Source organism: Mustela erminea, chromosome 6, assembly GCF_009829155.1.
Source record: "Mustela erminea isolate mMusErm1 chromosome 6, mMusErm1.Pri, whole genome shotgun sequence".
Classification (NCBI taxonomy): domain Eukaryota; kingdom Metazoa; phylum Chordata; class Mammalia; order Carnivora; family Mustelidae; genus Mustela; species Mustela erminea.
The window spans coordinates 119,399,080-119,420,546 of record NC_045619.1 but is presented as its reverse complement, the minus strand read 5'-3'; the positions used below and the strand labels follow the sequence as shown (position 1 = coordinate 119,420,546).

Genomic DNA, 21,467 nt, shown 5'->3' with positions numbered 1-21,467 from the left:
AAAGGGAACTACAGACCAATATCCTTGATGAACACAGATGCGAAAATTCTCACCAAAATACTAGCCAATAGGATTCAACAGTACATTAAAAGGATTATTCACCACGACCAGGTGGGATTTATTCCAGGGCTGCAAGGTTGGTTCAACATCTGCAAATCAATCAGTGTGATACAACACATTAATAAAAGAAAGAACAAGAACCATATGATACTCTCAATAGGTGCTGAAAAAGCATTTGACAAAGTTCAGCATCCCTTCCTGATCAAAAATCTTCAAAGTGTAGGGATAGAGGGCACATACCTCAATATTATATTAAATGGATGGATTCAGTGGGAACTCTAACTGGTATCAAAAGAAAATATAAAGAAGAACCAATCAGAGCTGAAAAATACAATAACTTGAAATGAAAAATACACCAGAGGGAATCAACAGCAGATCAAAAGCTGTAGATGAACAGATCAGTGATCTACAGGACAGGGCAGCAGAAGTCATCCAAGCCAAAAAACAAAAAGATAAAAGAATTTTTAAAATGAGGACATGTTAAGGGACCTCCTAGGATCAAGCCCCACACCAGGCCCCGTGCTCAGGGAGTCTGCTTCTCCCTCTCTCTGTGTCTACCCCCTTACACTCAGGAATAAATATTCCTTCAGCAAAAAGTATAAATAGGGCTCAGGCATATTTACAGTGGAACTATTTGCCCTGCGTTCATACACATTACTGGGCAGAGGGGTTAACAATCAGAATTTAGAACACTGAGTGAGAAATGCCACTGACTTAAAATAGACATTTGAGACACAGAATCCATTTTGAAACCAAGGACTCCTATTTGGACACAAAACCAGACCTTTGAAAGACTATGGAGGAATAACTTAATTTTTTTTCCCCCTCCTCTTCCCTTTTTTAAGAAAACCATTGGTTTTCACTCAGGATTTCACAAACAGAAAAGTTGAGAGTTTAAGCTGATTTTTATGTTCTCTCTCATTCTCTCTCTCTCTCCCTCTCTCTTTTTTTTTTTTTTTTTTTGGAAGTTTTCTGTTTACTTTCCTTCATTTTTCTACATTTTTCTTGTTCAGATGGATGGCAAACAGCTTCTGAAAAACATGCTGAGAGCTTGCAATTTCTACCTATGGCTACATTTTATCTAACTTTAATAAAAGCATCAGCAAGCAGAAGTAGGAATGTCCATGACACACTTCCTGATCTGTGCAAACCTCATAATCAGTGTTGTTCACAAGCAGCTTCTTACTCGGGGCAGATGTTGGGGGTGAGGTGGGGGGAATGAGTAGGAGGAGACAAGGGAGAAGGTAGGAGAATGCCTCTTGAAGTAAACTCAGACAATTAAAATTCCACTGCATGGGCACCAACATCAGGAAAGATTTCAATAGAATAAATAATCTTGGGCTAGGAAACCTTGACACAGAGCCTCTGAAATCAAGGTCTCTGGAAAATTCAGACAGGAAAAGTTCTGTATATAGCATCACTGCTTTTTGGCAGAGGACTGGAAAAATTGAAATCAAATGCTGCAGTCAGGCAACTTCTAAGCAATTTCAAATAAGTACAGTTGTAATTCATCTTTACTCAAACAATGTGAGATTTTAATAAGAGCAACCAGGAAAGTTCTAGAAGGAAAAGAACACTTCTAATTCCCATTGTTCTGCAAACACTCCCTCTCAAGCACTGATTTTTTTTCCCCCACAGTTACTGAGTTGGACTCTGATTATTAGAAAACGAGGAAAGGTAAACCATATTCTTTTAGTCCAGTAGCAAAAAATTGTGATTATTAACTCTTGCATAATTCTGGGAAGATGATATGTAAGTATGGTTATTTATGTGATTTAGCAGAATTTGTGCTCTTAGCCTCCCACCCAAGTAACTGAAAACATCCAAGTAATGGGGGTTTGAAACAGGCTTACTGGGTACACTGTGCAAAATAACTTCTTTGTGTTTCCCAAAGTGGATCGGTGGTGGTATTTCTGAAACTATTTATTCAAGCCTCCATTTTGCTCTAAAGGTACATAAACTCCTAAAGCGCTATGTCATCTACAGAAATCTTACACAATAATATCATCCATCATACCTGAGCAGCCACAGTCATGAATGTGACCCAGCTTGACTTGACTAACCATTTAGTGTTTACTAAGACTTCTCCCACTCTTTTATTTTTTTTAAGAATTTATTTATTTGACAGAGAGTGAGAGAAGGAGAGAAAGCACAAGTCGGGGGAGCAGCAGAGGGAGAGGGGGAAGCAGGCTCCCTGCTGAGCAGGGAGCCCGATGCGGGACTTGATCCCAGGATCCTGAGATCATGACCCGAGCCGAAGGCAGAGGCTTAACCCACTGAGCCACCCAGGCGCCCCAAGATTCCTCCCACTCTTAAAAATTCTGTTCTACACTAGGATCACAAACCCCAGTGTTTTGAGGAAATAATAAAGCTTAGGGGAAAAAATCGTATGGTACAGGTGTTTTAACTTATAATTTTGTAATAATTATTACTCACAAGAAAATATGAAAATACTACAGACAGGTCCAGTTACACCCTGCACCAAGCCCCACCCCTGGCCAACCAATTGGTGTTTTTTTTTTTTTTTTAAGATTTTATTTATTTATTTGACAGAGGGAGAGAGATCACAAGTAGGCAGAGAGGCAGGCAGAGAGAAATAAGGAAGCAGGTTCCCTGCCGAGCAGAGAGCCCGACATGGGGCTCGATCCCAGGACCCTGGGATCATAAACCAAGCTGAAGGCAGAGGCTTAACCCACTGAGCCACCCAGGCGCCCCTGGCAAACCAATTGTAACATTTTATGTAACTATAGTACATTACCGAACCAGGAGATCAACACTGGCACCATATTATTTACTGGATATCATTAACTAGATTCAGACATTACGGATATTAGAACAGGTTTTAATTTGGACACAGCAAGAGGTAACTTGAATTATCTGCATGAAATTCATTCTTGGAGGTAACAGTTTTACAGGGAATTTGAGTTCGCTGTCATCAGACCTGGATACTTTGAGCAAATTGTCACTGAACTTGTTTGTTCATCTATAATTTGGGAATCCTAATACTACCCAAGGAAGTTGTTTTAAGTGAGAGTGGCATATATAAGGAATCCACCCCCCCCCCAATAATCGTTTCCTTCATTCCTTTTTGAGACTTCAGCTCTCACAATTTTTAGGAGTCCCAGGTGATCCAATAATCAGCCTGGTTAATGTGCTTAGCTTGTTTGTTTTTGGCTCAGGCTGGTTCTCTTTCTCAGAGCCAACATCCCCAACATCCCTGACCGAGGCACATCCTCGAGATATTTGAAGTGAGAAGTTTCAACTCTAGAATGGGGCTTAATGCTACATCTTTTAGGAAGCAGCCCACTACCCAGGAAGTGACTTGAAAACTTCAGGACTGCCCTCCTCCATGGAGTCATGCTCTACCCAGCAATCTAGTTGCTTGGACTCTGTGCTCCTGCAGGCTGGTGACTCAGCTGGGGTTGAGGGTTTAGCTGCACTGTCATTCCATTCGCTTTCCTGCTCTGGCTCTGAGGTGGACCCTGGAACAGCCCTAAGGCTTTGACTCTGGGAGTCAGAAGGAGGAGGGATCAGGGATCAGGCAGTCCTTAATTGTGGGTTTTCCTTCCGCCTTCTGACTACCTGCCACCCTGTGCAGGTGCACAATTTACACTAATTGTAGCATTGGTCCTGAGGGTGACAATAAAACCCATATGGTCTCCTCCACCTCCTGGTTTTTATTGTGTCTCACAATGATTTGTCTATCATAAGCCAACTGGGCAAGTGCCATCCTTCATTCTCTTTTTGGTACACTGCCTGCCCTGCCTTAATGCCCAATTAATAAAATTACAGAAATAACCCTCCTCTGGCCTGGGGTTCTAGAGGCAGCACCGGGAAGACAATGAGATTGGTGTGGATCTCCTTAGAGCCTGGGTGCTGCACAGAGGTCCGAAGGTCACTGCAGTGCTTGTTGGGAGATGGGGTGGCCAGAGTGAGGGGAACAAGAAGGTTGTATGGAGGAAGACATATAGACAGGAGCCATTTGAAGAAGGGAAACTGAGGCAGGATGAGATGGGTGTACCTAAGCAAGGATTTTGTGAAGAGCATTAACCTTAGGGCCAGACTGATTATTTTCTTTAGCCTTGGCTCTGCCACTGACCAGCTATGTACTTTGGACATATTCTTAACCCTCCTTAGCCTCTTTTTTCTCATCTGTAAATGGGGATACCACCACCCATCTCTTGAATCATATATTGTGAAGACAAACGTTAAAAAAAGGGGGGTACCTAGGCCCTCAATATATGTAAAAGTAATTTCTTCCCTACCCTAACCTTCTAGAAATAGCCAAGCACCATTCTATGTAGAGCCCTTCATCTGTCAGCGCTTAGGCACAGAGGACCTACTACATTTTATACAGGCATAGGGATTCTGTTTCCGCGGACCTTTAACACTGGGTGTCAGGTCAACCTTGGGGAACATAGGCAGACCTGAGTAGCTGCAGGTTGCTTTATACCGAGGAAACTGAGGCAGGCCACGCCCGGAGACATAAATGGCGTCTTGAGGACCCTGCGTGAACAGGTGCGAAGTCCTCCGCGCAGAAAAGCAGGTGTTTTGTTTTCTACAAAATAGAGGGGGCTCGCGGAGGGGTGGGGGTGGACGGTTGGTGCTGAGACTGTCTTGGAGCCAAAGGTCGCGCTCGAGGTCCTTGGGGAGGCTCGAGGGCGCGCGGGCGGAGGTGAGGGGGCGTCGCTGCGCGGGCTGGAGCGGGGCTCGTGGGCGCGCGGCCCCCTCCATGCGCGGTGCCGCGGCCGCCAGGTGGCACCACGGCGGGGCCTGGGCGCCGCCCGCGGGCGGGGCGGGAGGCACGAAGGGGTTAAAGAGTTGGCGGTGCCGCCGCCGCGGCTCTTCGGGGAAACCCACCGGGGTGCGCGGAGGAGGGAGCGGCCGTGGGCTGCGGAGCCCGGCGCCGCGCCGGGCGGGGGCGCGGCCAATCGGGCGGCGGGCCCGGCGCGCGCGGAGCCAGGCGACATGGAGGGAGGCGCGGCGCCCGGCCGCCCCTGACGCGCCGCTCCGTCCCGGTGGTCGGCGAGCCCGAGCCGCCCGGGGCCCTGCGGCGCGGAGATGAGCAGGTCCGCGGCGCTCCTCTTCTGCCTGCTGGGCTGCAACGTCTGGAAGGCGGAGACCAAGACGCTGCGGGAGCCCGGCGCCGGAGCCCAAGGTCGGTGCGCGGTGGCGGGGCCGGGGAGGCGCGAGGGCCGGCGGCCGGTGGGCTTTTGTGTCGGCCACGGGCCTGCCGCAGTGGCGGCGGCGGGCGGGGAGGCTCTCGGGCCGCATTGTGTCGGCGAGCTGCCGGAGCCCCAGCCGCAGCCTCAGCCGCCGGGCCTGCAGCCCCCGCGCCTCGCTCCCGAGGGGGCGGCGCCGCCGGGGGACGCCGAGGTGCTCCGGGCAGAGGCTCCGGCGGGGTCCGAGGCCGAGGCCAGAGGGGCGCGCGGGTGGCACCAGCTGTTGCTGCTTTGGGGGACTCGTCTACGTGCCTCCAAAGGTCTTTTCCTTTATGCCGTGACACGGACACGAGGCTCCATCTTCTCCTTCGCCCCGGCGAGAGGGGCTGCCCCGGGGTCGCCGCCGTCCGATCCCCCTTGGGGCTTGGGTCCTGGACACCCGAGTACGAAGGCTGAATTCGGCCCTTTTGTTGTGGCGGTGGAGGAGGTGGCCGCCGCCTCTGGAGTGCCCTCCGCGCCCTGGGACCCGAGGTCTGTGGCCGCTGCCCGCCACCAGCCTGCCGCAGTTTGGGAAAGTTTCAGGGTCTTATCCGCCTCCCTGTCCGACGTCTTTTCCAGGCCTTAGGAGATTTGCTCAGCGCCCCAGGAATCATCCCCAAAAGGGTAGACAAAATTAGAACTGGGAGGCCTTAATCACTTAAAAAAAAAAAAAAATCATTTCTAGGTTTGTATGTCGCCAGCGCATGCCTTTTGTCTAATCTTTGGCCTCTGCAAATCTGCTTTCCAGACCTGGGAGTGATGGCCACAAGCCTGTCTTTTGTTTTTAAAATAAGAATTTATTTGGAGGGGGGGACCCCGAAGCTTCCTTTGCAAAATTGAGTGCTTCTGTGTTGCCTGTCTTTTCAAAAGGGTGAGTGAGGCCGGAGCAGATGAGCAGATGCGGTCACCCCGGACACCGCTGCTGGGCCTTCCTGGGGCCTCTCTGGGCTCTGGAGAGAGTGTCCCTACAGCTCTGTAGACCCCCACCCCCGGCCTCCTTGCCCATGTCATTTCCTGGTAGGAAGGTGTGAGGCTTGTAAGGTCTACCATGTGGATGGAATGAACCAGGAGCACCTCATCCAAGCGGTCACCATCCTCTTGCAGAAACCCTGACTTACCCCCTTTTCTTCATGCTTACCTCCTTCCCTTGTAGCAAATATTCAAATATTGTCCAGGGGCAGAGAACCCTGGGTGGACTTCCACTCATGATGTTGTGACAGGCAAAGAAGGTCCTACCTATCCACAGCTGGGTTTAGTTTGTTACCTACATGTTGAATTAAAGGTTTGCCTATTCGTCCCTTGCTGGATCATTTGCTGGTGTCTCTTTCATCATTGTTTTTTTTCTATAGCTGTGATATAATAGGACTGTTATGAACTGTGTATAAATTTAGTAATGTATATTGTGGAAAGGGGGACATTGGCAAGGTACAAAAAGACCCATATGTCTCTTCAGTAGGAAATGAATGTTTAGAACATTAGATCATCGGTGTAGAATTATAGTCTCTTTCATTAATACCCTACTGCTCTTGGAATCAGCTATTTTAATGAATATGATATTTGTGTTTCAATGAGGCTATTAATTCCAAAGAACGTGGTGAGTGTTTTGCACTTGAAATCAGAATATATAGAAACATTAAGTTCATGCCCTTATAAAATAGTGGAAGGCATGGCCTCAAATGAAAAAAAAAGTCATGAACGAAACCTGCTAGGTTTAAAACGGTTGAAGACCAAACTTTACAGAAGTCTTACTGCTAAAAATCAGATTGCATAACTAAACTGCCAGAAATGGAATATTCTTTGAAGTGGGTGAGAAATGGTCAACCAGTGGGGTATTTATACTATGGTTTGGAGTGCCTTAGTATATGGTACGGTTTGAGTGTAAGACCAAGTGTTTTGGAATGTTTTTCCCCCAGGATTACTGCCTTGACCCGGTAGGACTGCTTCTTAAAGTATTGAGCCCAGGAGCTCCACCAGAAGTCACAGCCTCACTATCAGTCATCTAGGTTTTGGGCCAAGACCTTTTTTTTTTTTTTTTCTTTTAAGATTTATTTATTTTAGGGACGCCTGGGTGGCTCAGTTGGTTAAGCGGCTGCCTTCGGCTCAGGTCATGATCCCGGCGTCCTGGGATCGAGTCCCACATCGGGCTCCTTGCTTGGCGGGGAGCCTGCTTCTCCCTCTGCCTCTGCCTGCCACTCTGTCTGCCTGTACTTGCTCTCGCTTCTCTCTCTATGACAAATGAATAAATAAAATCTTTAAAAAAAAAAAAAGATTTATTTATTTTAAAGAGAAAGACTGTGCAGAGCTGGGGGAAGGGGCAGAGGGAGAGGAGAATCTTAAGCAGATTCCCCACTGAGGGCCAGGCGGGGCTGTCACAGTCCCCACAAGGGGCTCGATCTCATGACCCAGAGATCACTACCTGAGCTGAAATCGAGAGTCAGTCACTTAATCAACTGTGCCATGCAGCCCTGAGCTAGGACCATTTTTAAGACAGTGGACAGTTGCTCCTTTGATGTTGGAAGATCACCTTCCCCCATCTGTTTTCCTCAAACCATCTTGACACTCAACTTAAAACATTGTTTCTAATTCACCTCTTCTCTCCCCCATCCCATACAGGGGGAGGGAAAATGCTACATCTGATTTCACTCTGCAGTTCCCCAGCAGGTTGGAGTCTGTTTCGTATGTAGTTGGTGCTCAGGTAGTGCTGAATGAGTCAAGGATTGAAGACAGCTACTGCTCACATAATAGTGCAACATAACGCACTGTTTAGAGGAAAACTTCAATCTTTACCTTTACTCTCCCTAAAACCTAATTAGTAAGTTTTGCTTCTGTTGTAGAAATGGTTCCTTGAATAATGCTTTGAACATGCCTTGTACTCATACCAAGCTCACACCAACAGAGTTTAGAAATGGCTTAGGAAAAATTACTTAGAAACCTGGAGCCCATAGATAGATACTGTCTACTGTAGTATTACAGTTAGATCCCTGAAACTAAATGACGCCGTCTTTATTAAACAAGTCTTTGTCACTTCATCTAAGGAAATGAACATCTGCAACATTTCTTAGCATTACTATGCCCTTTATATCTTCAAGATAAAACTTAAGGTTTGACTTAAGATTCTTCTTCCTGTAGCTGCTTTGACCCAGCAAAAGGATTTCATAGGCAACAGTTGTCCAAGTGAAGTTTTGCTTTGCCGATCATGGATTTGAATTAGCTCTGGAACACGATAACGGGCTTTTATGAAGTGTTTTCCTCTAAGTTTCTCTAAAGCATTTATCATATCTACTTTTTTTTCTGAGGAGAAAAGCAACTGTTACTCAGAAGTACCAGCTAAGTTTTACTTTCTTCACCTCTCAGACAACTGTGCATTAACATGGCTTCGTAGAGGGGCTCTCCTGGAAGCGGCAGTAGGCTGTGCAGATGTGCTCCATAGGGAACGTAGTTTTGAAGCCCAACACTGTGTCTACATGCCAAAAGAAAGGTCAGAGCTAGGTTAAGGACTTCATGCTCAGACTTAAATTGTATGATCTTTAGTTTGCTGCTCATTATCTAATAGTAAGGTATTTTGCAATGATGTGCTAACTTCATGCTCATCTCCAAAAAGCTACAATCTGTCATAACATTTGAGCTGAATCGTTGGTTTTCTTTCTTCTCTTCAAGAGATCTATTCTTTGCCAAATTCAAATTTCAGTTATTAGAACACCATGATCAGTTGAAAGACCATGAGCGATGTATGTATCAGGAGGATCATCAGACAAGCATGACTTACGGTGACACTATGTTAAGAACATAACATCTAAATAAAATTCACATCCTGGGAAACTGTAGCACTTGGACTGGCTGAGGTCACCGGGCTTTATTGTGTACCAGGTGTGGGAACTCTGCAAAAGCCACAGCAGTATCTAGGTAGTTTCTGGCAGGGACTTTGAAATGACTTTAATGAATTATTTTTGTATCCTATTTGTACTTTTCCTAAAACGTTTTGTAATTTACAGCTTATTTGCTTAACATTCTAGCCAAGAAAAGGAAACTGTTGTAATAGCTAAACTAATAACTTGCAAATGAAAGTACTTCTTAAGCTTTACTCAACTCTTCTTTCTAAAGAAATTACTGATATCTCTGTAGATCTAGCTGTACATTTTTATTGTTGAGAAATACTAATTTAGTAATTCTAGTAAATACTACATGCTAAAAAAAAAACCCAAGGAAATAAGTTGGACATAACACAGACATGTATAATAATACTGAAGGAAAACTTGTTTAAAAATTTTTCAGAAATCTAGATGGAAGAAAGTGTCATGTGATAACACCTACCTCCTATACTTTTTGTGAAACATATCTAATGGAAATTATCACATACTTTCATGATGCTTTTATAGTTTTATCGAGTAACAAAGAAATAATTGTAAATAAGTCATTTTCATTTGATTTAACTGAATATAATTTAAGGGCTTTTAAAGACTTTAGTCCTGGCCAAGCTATTCAGTTCCACTAAACATGGAACTGAATGTATTAAAAAAATTTTTTTTTAAGTTTCTTTAAAAAAAGATTTCTACACCAAATGTGGGGCTTGAGCCCACAATTCTGAGCTCAAGGGTCGCATGCTCCCCCAGCTGAGCCAGTCTGGCATTCAGAAATGCATTTTTAAAATTAAGTTTCAGCACTCTAAATAGACCAGTTAATTGTATAAAATAATTATTTTTGAAGAAATTCTACAGTGTGACCCAATAGTATGCCCTGTGTTAAGAACTGTTTTCATAAAATTAGACTTGTAAATAGGCAAAATTTGAGGCAATTCATGACTCTAGAAAGGCTTCATAAAAAGTTCCCTAAGAGCAAACAGTTGAGTCAACATATTTTAGGTGATTCTACCTTCCTCTGGTCAAGCCTCTATTTTAAATGATTTATTCACCAGCTCCTCTTCCTCTCGGATTCAAATCAGTGTGCAAACATTTGCTCCTTTTTATTTCTTTCACTTACAGAACCTACTAATCCACACAGATTCTAGTAATGAAATCTTTTTATGTGGATGACCCCATTTTTTTTCTCTCTTGCCTTGACATGATGTCTTAGCTCTGTTCCTTTTCCTCCAACACAATACTAAACCTTTCCCTTTCAGTGCTCTCTGCCTCCAGCTCATCTTTCAACCTCCTCCAACCCAGCACACCCGAAGTCCTCTACTAACTAGACTCAAAACCAGGGTATCTCCTTAGATCCTTTCTCCACCTTCTAGTTCACATGGTTGGTAGTGTTACGGGTGTATTTACATGGCACACTTATGTAGATGTCTTTAGATCAAGATAGATACATTTATGTAACACAGAAGGAACATTAAGGTCAAGTTTATCCTCCTTGTTCTGGAGACAAGGAAACTCAGGCCCAGAGAATTAAGGTGACCTGAGCTTATGGCACTTTCTTACCACACAGACCCTGTGGAAGGTAGAAGAAGGGCCCCTGGAGATGTCCGTGTCCTGAACCCTGGTACCTGTGAATATATTAGTTAAATGGCAAGAGGGACTTTACAGAGCTAAGGAAGGATCTTCAGATGGGACGAGTACTCTAGATTATCCCATGTAGATCCAATATAATCACAAGGAATCTTACAAGAGCGAGATGGGAAGATCAGAGTCTAAGATGGAGACATGACCATGGAAAGAGAGGGCCAGTGTGAGAGAGACAATGAAGATACCTCACTGCTTGCTGTGGGGTTGAGGAAGGGCCATGTTCCAAGGAATGCAGGCAGCCTTTGGAAGCTGGAAAATGCAAGGAAATGGCTTCTCCCTCAGAGCCTCCAGAAGGAATGCTATGTTGCTGACATCTTCACTGTAGCCCAGTCTTAAGCCACTGAGTGGTGGTATTTGTTATAGTAGCAATAGGAAACGGATATAGATACTGACCCCCAAGGAGTGTAAAAAGAAATGGGCACCCAAGCAGTCAGGGTAATGGTACAGTGACGGTGGACCATTTTGGGGAACCAAAGCTACCGAAGATAACATTTAGAGAAACGCATGGAGTTTTTGCATCTTTTGAACAAAATCCTGCCAGATTGGAGCCATGCTGAGGATCCTTGGCAAGTGTGTCAAGGACCTCCCCCACCACTATCACCAAACATTGTTCTCTCCCAGATGAACTCAGAAGGCTGTGATTTATTCGTAAGCAGAGCACATCAGATCTTCTGTGTTTCTTCTAGAGTTGGGATTAGCCATATCTGCAGGGAGAATACAGAACCTCCCAAACCCCTGCCGAAAGCCACCTCGAAAAATCTTTCTTGCTCTTTTTCTTTCTTTCTTTCTTTCTTTTTTTTTTTTTTTTGAGAAAAAGAGTATATGAATGTGAGTGAGCAGGGGAGGGGCAGAGGGTGAGGGAGAGAAATTCTGTGGAGCCTGACATGGGGCTCAGTCTCATGACCCTGAGATCATGACCTGACCCAAAATCAGTAGTCAGTCACTTAGGGACACCTGGGTGGCTCACTCGGTTGAACATCCGACTCTTGGTTTCAGCTCAGTTCATGATCTCAGGGTTGTGAGATTGAGCCCAAAAAGTGTACTTAGGATTATTTTTCCTCTCCTTCCCCCTCTGCCCCTCCCTCTACTTGCACTTGTGTGAACACACACATGCTCTCTCTCTCTCAAATGAATAAATGTTTAAAAAATATTAAAAAGAGTCAGACATTTAACCAATTCAGTCACCTAGGTGCTCCAGAAATCTTGGTTGCTTTTAAACTTTGGTCTAATTTTTGTTGAAACTTATCTCTTGGTAACTAAACAAGGTAAAAGAACCTTGTCCTTGGGTGCCTGGGTGGCTCAGTGGGTTAAGCCACTGACTTCGGCTCAGGTCATGATCCCAGGGTCCTAGGATCGAGCCCCGTGTCGGGCTCTCTGCTCAGCGCGGAGCCTGCTTCCTCCTCTCTCTCTCTGCCTGCCTCACTGCCTACTTGTGTTCTCTCTCTGTCAAATAAATAAGTAAATTCTTTGGGAAATAAAAAAGAAAAGAAAGAACCTTGTCCTTGAATGTCACTGTAGGCCGCCCCAGTGCCTTTACATAATAAAAGGATGCTGCCCCCCAACTTGGAATAGCCTCCCAGGTGTTGTCTCAGGGGCTCAGCTCTTTGATACCTGTGCCTCTGGAGGCTGATGAACCCCACCCATTCCGGGCCCCAGGCCCCAAGGCAGGCAGAGGGAGAATTGGGTGAAACACCTGGACAGAGCACCTGTTGGGCATCACAGGAAGAGCAAAACCACTTGATCTCCTGCAGTTTCTGTCTTGCTGGGAGCAAAGAGTTAAGCTCAGTGTAGCTCAGAGAGGGGAGCTACATGACTTGTGAGCCATTCGAGCAGGTCCTAGAAGAGCAGCTGATGGGGACTTTGGTGGTTGAGTGCAGAGCTGTGGGATTCAAACCCTAGGGGCTGGGAGAAGAAGAAGAATGAAATGTTCCGGCTTAAGTCTTCACCCCAGGAACTGAACTTCAGAACCGAGAGAAGCTTGGTCTTCTCGAGTTCAGGGCTTTGGTCAAAAGGTAAGTACAGAATGGAGAAAAGGAGAGAGTCACTCAGTTACTCTAAGACCAAAGAAGACTTTGTCTTCCTGTTAGATCTCCTAAACAGTCATTCACTCATTTCTCCTCACTTCATGATCACGTATCCCTCGCTCTCGTAAGGCACTTGTTGAAAGCATCCTGTCTTTTTCTCTTCCTGTTTTAATCTGTTCTTTCAGCCTAACTTCTGTCCACGGGGTCCCTCTTCAAATGCCATTTTGTTCTGCAGAACAACATTTAATACTTTGCTGTTGCCCGAAGTATGAAGGCTAAATTACTAAGTCTGGCCTTGACAGCTTTCCTGCCTTTCCTCATGTGCCTGTTCCAACCTTTGCACCTGTGCTTCACCAGCTTAAATCATCTTCTCCAGCTGGAATGTTCCATTCGTCACCCCGGGGGGACCACGGTATAGCCTCTCCTTCCCTTCCCTCCACCTCTGGCTGTGCTCCTGTTGACGCTCTTACAACCCTAAATACAGAGCATGTACTGTAGGAAGACCCTCCTAGACAAAAAGGGTGGTGTGGAGGGGAACACCTGATTTGGGGGTAAGCTTGATTAAATCCTTACCCTCTGATGTTTTACAATCCAGTTAGAAGGAAACTGGAAAAATAAATTAAGAAGGTATTGCTAAGGGACTTTTTTATGTAACTGGGTAAGAATCCCTTGAGTAAGATGAAACCTGGTAACACTTGTCTGACTAAAAGTCCACCTATAAGTTGTGATGTGTATTTCCAGGTACTTTAAGGATTTATCCACAGTGGGACGCAGGAAGTTTAATTTTAGAGAGCATAAGCATGAGGACATCACTCAGGGCATCTGTTAGTTACTTAGTTACTAGTTGCAAGTCAATCACTCAGGGCACCTGTTAGTTACTAGTTACTAATTGCAAGTCCAACAAAGTCTCATATGCAAGGAGATCCTAGGACAGCTTATGGGATACCAAATGCTCCGTTTGAAGCAGCCCTGCGTTTTTGTAGTTCGACCCTGAGAACTTGAAACTGCAATTCAGTTCGATCACTGTGATTTAGTGAATGCACTGAATGGTAACTATTAATGGTATCTTTGATATGTTTAATGTTAAATCAGTATGATCGTGGCAGGCACTCTCTGCTTCATTCACAGAGACATGAAGAGTACAAATAACGACGAGCTAACGTGCACGGGGTACTCATTACCTTTCAGACATGATGCTGTTTTGTACCCTGATGGATTATCGTCCTTAATCTTCATGTCACTCCTGTGAGGTGTAAATATCAGTCTCATTTCATAGAAGAGTGAGATAATGAGAAGCAAAGAAGTTAAACCATTTTCCCTAAATCCCACAGTAAGTGGCAGAGTCCCCTGTGTGACGCAAGGCAACCCGCCCTGCATCCTTGGGCAGTGCTGCTGTCGTAAGAGTTGGCGGATTACATCATAACATCCCACAATTTTGATCCTACGGCCTTTTACCAGTGTAAATAAGGGCCTCTTAATGGGCTGTTTTTATGAAGAAAGACAAATCTGCGCCCTTGTGTGGTCTCTGCTTTGCTTTTGAATGATGGAAAGCAACCGTGAACTGTTATTTACTGAGCAGCTCCTGAGGGCCAAGCTCTGCGCCTCGTGTTGTGTGGGGTCCAGATGCGTAGAAGCGATAAGAAGCTCCCACAAGTAACTCCTGAGCTCTTGGGGGAGGTCCTGTGGAGCAGGGTGGGATTTGGGGTTACACCCAGCTGGGCTTGGGGGAATCTTCTGGCTTGTATTCAGAGCCCATTAGTATTTGGCAGACAGTTTACATAATAAGAGAAACTTGTTAGGACCCAACAATTTGGAGAGTTGGCGGAGGGGAAGGATGTGGTTATTTGTAAGACAGTTCTCCAGGTATGTTTGGATCCGTAGAGCGTAATGAGATGGCCTTGTTCTCCTTAGGGCATCAAGCGAGGGCTTTATTCGTTCTGAAGTAAGTGTGAAATACCAGTATTTATTTGGTATTTGAATTTACTTGCAGAAGTTTAATCTTTTTCACTCTTAAAAAAAAAAAAAACCCAAAACTGTCTACATTCTTCTTTGCTTATACAATGATCCAGAAAATAAATTTTTAAATGATACTATTATGGGACTATAACAGATTGTTTTTCCAGTTTATTTCCTGAAAATGTTTAGCCATGCAAAAGAATAGAAAGAATTTTACAGTGAATACCAATACTCACCACTTAGATTCTATAATCACCATTTTATTGTACTTGCTTTATTACCTATCAATCCATCCGTTTATCTGTCTTCTGCTTTGATGCATTATAAAGTACATTTCAAATATCACTGCCCTTTGCTCCAAATTCAGCAGCATGCCTATCATTAATTAGTATTCAATATTTGATTTTTTTGAAGGAAAGTTTACATACAAGGAAATAGACCAGCCTTAAGTGTTGACATATGAATATACCTGTGCAAATCCAAATCCCATCATGATACAGAATTTTACCATCATTTCAGAAAGTTCCTTCATGGCCCCACCAATAAATGTCTGCCTCTATCACTTAGGGGCAACCACTGTTCAGATTTTTTCCATTATAGATACTTTCTTGCCTCTTGTAGACCTTCAAGTAAGTGGAATCATGCAGTGTGTACACTGGCTTCTTTGTTTGCTATAACTTGTTTTTTAGATCCATCCATTTGTTGCTTGTAGCAATAGATTGCTGAATAGTATTCCACTGGGCGAATATCTTACAGTTTATCCATTCTCCTGCTGATGGACACACAAGTTATTTCTGGGCTTTGGCTGTTGTAAATATAGTTGCTCTGAACAATTTTATACAGTTGCTGTTTGGGCATGTTTTCACTGCTCTTGCGAAAAAAAGAGAATTGGGTTATAGGTAGGTAAATGTTTCTAGTTTCACAAGAAACTGCTAGACCTTTTTCTAAATTGGTTGTATTTTTCTATACTCCCACAAAAAAATTTCTGTGTTCCACATTCTCACCATCATTCGGTGGTGTTAGTTCCTTAATTTTAGCCATTTTGGTGGGCAGATTTGTACGTAGTAGATAGATAGAGTGATCGATGAACAACCCAGTGCATACATTTCATTTTCCAGCTGTAATGGGCTTTCAGTTTTGAAGACTGTTTAAGCACTCAAAAAGTTCAAGCACCTCAAAATTGAGGGGGGCGCCTGGGTGGCTCAGTGGATTAAAGCCTCTGCCTTCAGCTCAGGTCATGATCCCAGGGTCCTGGGATTGAGCCCGGCATCAGGCTCTCTACCCCATGGGGAGCCTACTTTCCTTCCTCTCTCTCTGCCTGCCTCTCTGCCTACTTGTGATCTCCATCTGTCAAATAAAATAAAATAAATAAATCTTTAAAAAAAGAAATCAAAATTGAGGTTTCACCATTATGTTTATGTTCAACAATGTTTTTACGCAGACTTATATTTTTCTTTGATAGTTTATTCAGGTCTACCACATGACCAGATCATCCCCTCACCGAACATCCCATCTGATCATGAGAACCACTTGATCCCATCACCTGCCAGATGAGCTGTGGTCCATGAATGTGGAGTGTGTGAGTGTGAGTGTGTGTGTGTGTGTGTGTGTGTGTGTGTGTGTGTGTGTCAGGGTAGAGAAGGAATAAGAAAGAAAAAGAAAAAGTAACCCTTCCAGAGTCTAATATTTGCATACTGCTGAGGTTATGTAGGTTACATGAATACATGGGACTAGAGGTGTCAAGTTTCAAAGCTTGTTCTCTTTATTTTTTATTTAAGAATTGATTAATTGATTGACTGATTGATTGGAGAGGGAAAGGGAGAGAGAGAGTGTATGCACCAAGGGAGGAGCAGAGGGAGAGAGACAAGCTGACTCCACACTGAGCACGGAGATCATGACCTGAGCCAAAATCAAGAGTCGGACAGATGCTTCACTAACTGAGCCACCCAGGCGACTGGATGCTTGTTCTCTTTAAAGGAAACCTAAAGGTTACATGCTAGTTGCAAGGTGTAAGAATTGATATACTCAAACAAGTGCCAGGAACTGTTAATGACCAGGCAGCTTCTAGAAATTACTGGGGACTATTCATTAACCCTTTTGAGTCAATAGTGTATTCCGTCAATCCTTCAAAGTAGTCTAATAGCCTCTTGTTAAAAAGTTAAGATAGTAAAGTTCTAAACATCGATTCATGGAAGTCAGAGTTGAGCATACCAAGAGATCTACTGGAAAAAAATGGAATTCCTTGACATTTACAAACTCTCCTAACAATTGGTATATCTTTTGGAAATTGAGGCAAGCAATGGTTGTTTCCTTATTTCCCTTGCTTGTGCCATATAAGATACACATTAGGTGTTTCAAATACATATGCCTGCTCACGTGCAGATTTTGTGGGATCAGGCTGTGCCCAGAGATCCATGTCTGGGATTAGGGAAGAAGTGGGTGTTTAAATCAGGTCCTCTAGCTTTCAGTTCAATTTCTTCCCCCATGTGGCTTCCCCTAACTTATTCTGTTTCCGAGCTGCCTGCCTTTTAGAAACTGTATCCATGCAAAGAACAATGACACCTGTGCACAGTTTTCCTGCTGTGTGTACTGTTGCCCTGTTAGTGCAGGTACTTTTCCCAAGCCCTTTGTCTTTGGAGATCTACCCAGACAGAATTAGTGGCATTAATAGGCCTTCTGTTTAAATTAAAATAGAGATTTCATAAAAGGAGAAGGTTGGTTTTTTTCCCCCAAACTTAGAACATTTTCTTGCTTCTGTACTCATGAGATTTATTTGTTCCCTCTGATTCCTGAATGTGGAACCTCAGAGCCCTATGATTATTCGTGTTTAATGTGATAGAAAATCATTCTCTGGCAACTTCTGATCCTTCTATTATCGTGTCTATGTTTCTGATATTAAGGAAATCTGTGGTTATTCCAAGTTAGGAAAACAGAATAGCATTAGAAAAATGCAAGTCTCTTATGGCAGATCTCCTAATACAGAAGGACAGACTCTACTTCTTCAGGATGGCATAAAGGAAGTTACTTCTGTTTAATGTCATTTGATTATTAAAATAGCCCCATCTTAATGGGAGGTTGGAGGTAAGTGGCTTTTAGATGTTCCCGTTAGAGCAAGGTTTTTCCATTTTTGCTCGGTTGATTGATCTCTTTCTTTGTTACCTACCATCTGCTGTCCATGTTTTTGAATGTGCGATAAAGCATATGGGAAAGGAATAGAAAAGTTAATGCATTCAACTGGTGAGGGTGGAGGACGCGGTGCCTGCAGTCTGGTCAAGTTTACAGCCCATCTGCTGGAGCACAGGGAGCCCTTTTAAAATGTAGCTTTGCTCTCCAGGCTCTATGTGCAGAGCCCCCTCAGTCCACAGCTTGTCCAAATGTGACAAGTATGGCTGCCGCAAAATTAAGTCTCTCCTTCCTAAACTATTTCACTTGGCGCACAAGGCATATGCTCAGTGCACGGTTTTGTGGGCACGTTTTTTCCTTTACTATAAACTTAAAGACCGCCTAGTGAAATTAAACTTAGAGAGTGACCCTTTTATTTAGCTCACTCACCTCTTGGCAGCACAGACTGTTAAAATGGCTTTTCATGCACACTTTATATTTTGATTCTTTTGTGCTGTAACTTAGGTTTTTAGTTAGAGATCAAATTGATAAAAGATTCCTATTGTGCACTTTCTCTGCTACTGTTTGAAATAGTGTTTTTTTAAAAAAAAAATCTTGAACCTCATTTGCCTTTTCAAATTTAAAAATAAAATCATTGCCTATAATGATGTTTCTTTCAGTGTCTTGATGGAAATCTATTAGATGCTGCATTAAATATTAAACTTAGGCATTCTGGATCAATACATGTTAAAGCACTACATAAATGCTAAGTAAACAAGAGAAAGGAGTTACTAGCTTTCAGACCAGGATATTTTTTAGGTTCATTAATTAGGTAACATTTTGTTAATTAGATGGGGCTATTCCCTGCTCATGTTTTCCCATTTCTAAATTCAAAATCCTTATGGAGACATTTCCATAAGACAGTGGCCTGGCAAGATTTCAAGCTGGATACTTCTTAACCTTCTTTTACTTTTTTGCTGCTTCATGGCTGATGAGCCATTCTTTATCCATCCACCTATCTGCCCTCCAGCCATCCATTCATTCATCCCTCTACCCATCCATCCATCCGTCTGTCCATCCATCCATCTACCCATCCATCCATCCGTCTGTCCATCCATCCATCTACCCATCCATCCATCCGTCTGTCCATCCATCCATCTACCCATCCATCCATCCGTCTGTCCATCCATCCATCTACCCATCCATCCATCCGTCTGTCCATCCATCCATCTACCCATCCATCCATCCGTCTGTCCATCCACCCATCTACCCATCCATCCATCCGTCTGTCCATCCATCCATCTACCCATCCATCCATCCATCCACCCACCCTCCGGCCAGCCAGTCATATACATAACAAAGAGTCTCTGCTTTCCTTACCTTTCACCACTGAAATGTTGATAATAATAATCTCTTAAATTATACATTTTCAAGTGCTTTCAGGCATGCTATGTCTTTTACTCCTTCCTCATAATCCTGAGAGGTATTCAGGAAAGAGATTATTCCTTGTTATACGTGGGGGAGAGGAGAGAGTGGCTTGAAGTCACGTGTTGGTACAGCATGAAGATGGTAATCCACATACATGCCCTCATCTCTCAGAATGTCTTTCTTGCTAGCTTTAGATACTCTCTCTATTTCATTCGTTCTTTCTGCGCACAGTATTCTCCAGTCTGACGCACCTCCTTCCTGGGCAGCAGTCATGCTACCCACCAAGCATAGCTCCCATGTTTATAACGAAAACAGGCATTATCAGTCACTTCTTACAGCTCCATGCTCTAGGGATCCAAAGATAATTAAGACCCAGCCCCTGCTTTTCAGGAACCAAGCTTCCCATGGGAGAAACACAGATAAACAAAAAGCACTATAGGTAGGAGCAAAGCATCTAGGGGTGCAGAGGAGGGAATAACTAACTGGGCAGTCGGGGAGGCTTCCCAGGGAAGTGGCTTGTGAGCTGGCATTTTAAGGCTAAGAATCAGGTGGAGGAGTGGAAGAAGACACTCCCGAGGGCACACTACCATTCATGTGAATTGTAGCTTTTTTGTCATTTATAAAGCATTTGAAAAAGAGCTCCCCCCCTCCCAATAATCAGTAGAGTGGCTGAGCCTGCTAATGAACTCAGGTCTCATACTTCCCGCAGGGGCATAATGAGTCGCGGGTGTTTTTCTAAGTCTGGGAACCAGTTGCCCCGTCTCCTCTATCTTCCTCGCCCAGATTATTACACACCCCTTTTTCCCCTTGATCCCAGTTGGTTGGTTAATCTTCAACTAGTTATTCCAGCATCAAAGGGTCTGGTATTGCCAGCATTACTTGCCTCAACCCTAGCCTCTGCTAATCTCATGCGATTTATTGAGGACACAGTTAGTTTTTGTCTTTGTTACTGATCTCTGTCACTTTCCTTTTTCACTCTTGGCCTGCTTTCAGTGGAGTTAATGGGAAGTATCCACACCACAGCAGCGAAGGAGTGCAGAAAGTTCAACCTTTTCAAAGTCACCTTTAGCAGCAGAAGACTTTGAAGGTTATTGAAAATCGCCACTTCACCCTGATCTTAGTTTCCGTAGGGTTATTGACTGTACACTGTTTATCTTTCCATGTGCGAAGAGTGTGAAAATAAGGAAGCTGCTGCTAATTATTTAGCGAGGGGGTGGGCGTGATCTAGTGCCCAACAATGAGTCCTCCAGTGGTCCTCATGGACACCGTGGCAGAGGCAATTCACATGTGGTCAGAGGCTGCTTGGCAATCAGGAATGGCAGGGCGGTTCGCTGAATTCTCTTGCTTTTGCAAGAATTGAAAGGGAAGGGGCAGATTGTGGTAGGGAGAAGCTACGGTTTGAGTGCTACTCATTTACTCACTCACTCACTCACGGATCCTTATTAAACCCATCCTGGTATTTGTCAGGTCGTAGAAAATAGACGAGCGATCCCCACTCTTCCAGTTTACAGGTTAGTGGAGGTGGTTAACTCTTCAGTTTGTGGCGCTGCCGTTTCAGGTGGAAATGTGTACTTGGGCCTGTTGTAGAGCTCCTGTGTTTGGCCTGGACCATGTGCATATGGGCTTGTTCTGTGCTCTATACTGCACCAGCCCTGCCTCCCAGATTACATAGCATTTTTCTAGGTAACACTCTAAGTGAAATCCTGGCTTGCTGTGTAACGCTGGTTTGCTTATAAGCCAATTGTAATTGTCACAGAAAAAAAGAGGAGAGAAAAGGAAAAATTACATAATCATATCTAAAATTGAACTTGAGAAATAGTTTCCATTCCTCCTACCATATTACTGTATATCATTTATAGTTGACATTGCTCTGGATGGTAGCATGAAGTTCCAAACCGCTTTGAAAAATTAAGGCTAATGGACAAAGAAAAGGAAAATAGCTCTGTTACTTAGACCAAAGTTTAAATAAAACTGAACAACATTGTAAAATGAAATATAACATAATGAAAGTCATACTTGATAACTTTCTGAGGTTTCTTGCTTGATCTCCCCATTCTCGGGGGGCCTGGGGTGAAAATACGGAAAGCCAGCCAGTCTTGCCCTTCTAACCACCGCTCCCCAGACTTTGAAGTAGATATGAATCACTTGCTGATCTTGTTAAATGCTGATTCTGGGTCAGTGGGTCTGGGGGGACC

At 44.0% G+C, this 21,467-nt stretch overlaps 1 protein-coding gene across 1 annotated transcript in view; it reads left to right on the top strand.

Moving 5' to 3' along the window:
* Nucleotides 1–4,856: 4,856 nt before the first annotated feature.
* FAM171A1 (family with sequence similarity 171 member A1) overlaps nt 4,857–21,467 on the top strand; it is a 126,933-nt gene continuing 110,322 nt past the window's right edge. Inside the window, exon 1 of the mRNA XM_032349494.1 lies at nt 4,857–5,218. Within this exon, the coding sequence (XP_032205385.1) occupies nt 5,122–5,218 (97 nt within the window). The 5' untranslated portion in view covers nt 4,857–5,121. The remainder of the gene's footprint in view (nt 5,219–21,467) is intronic.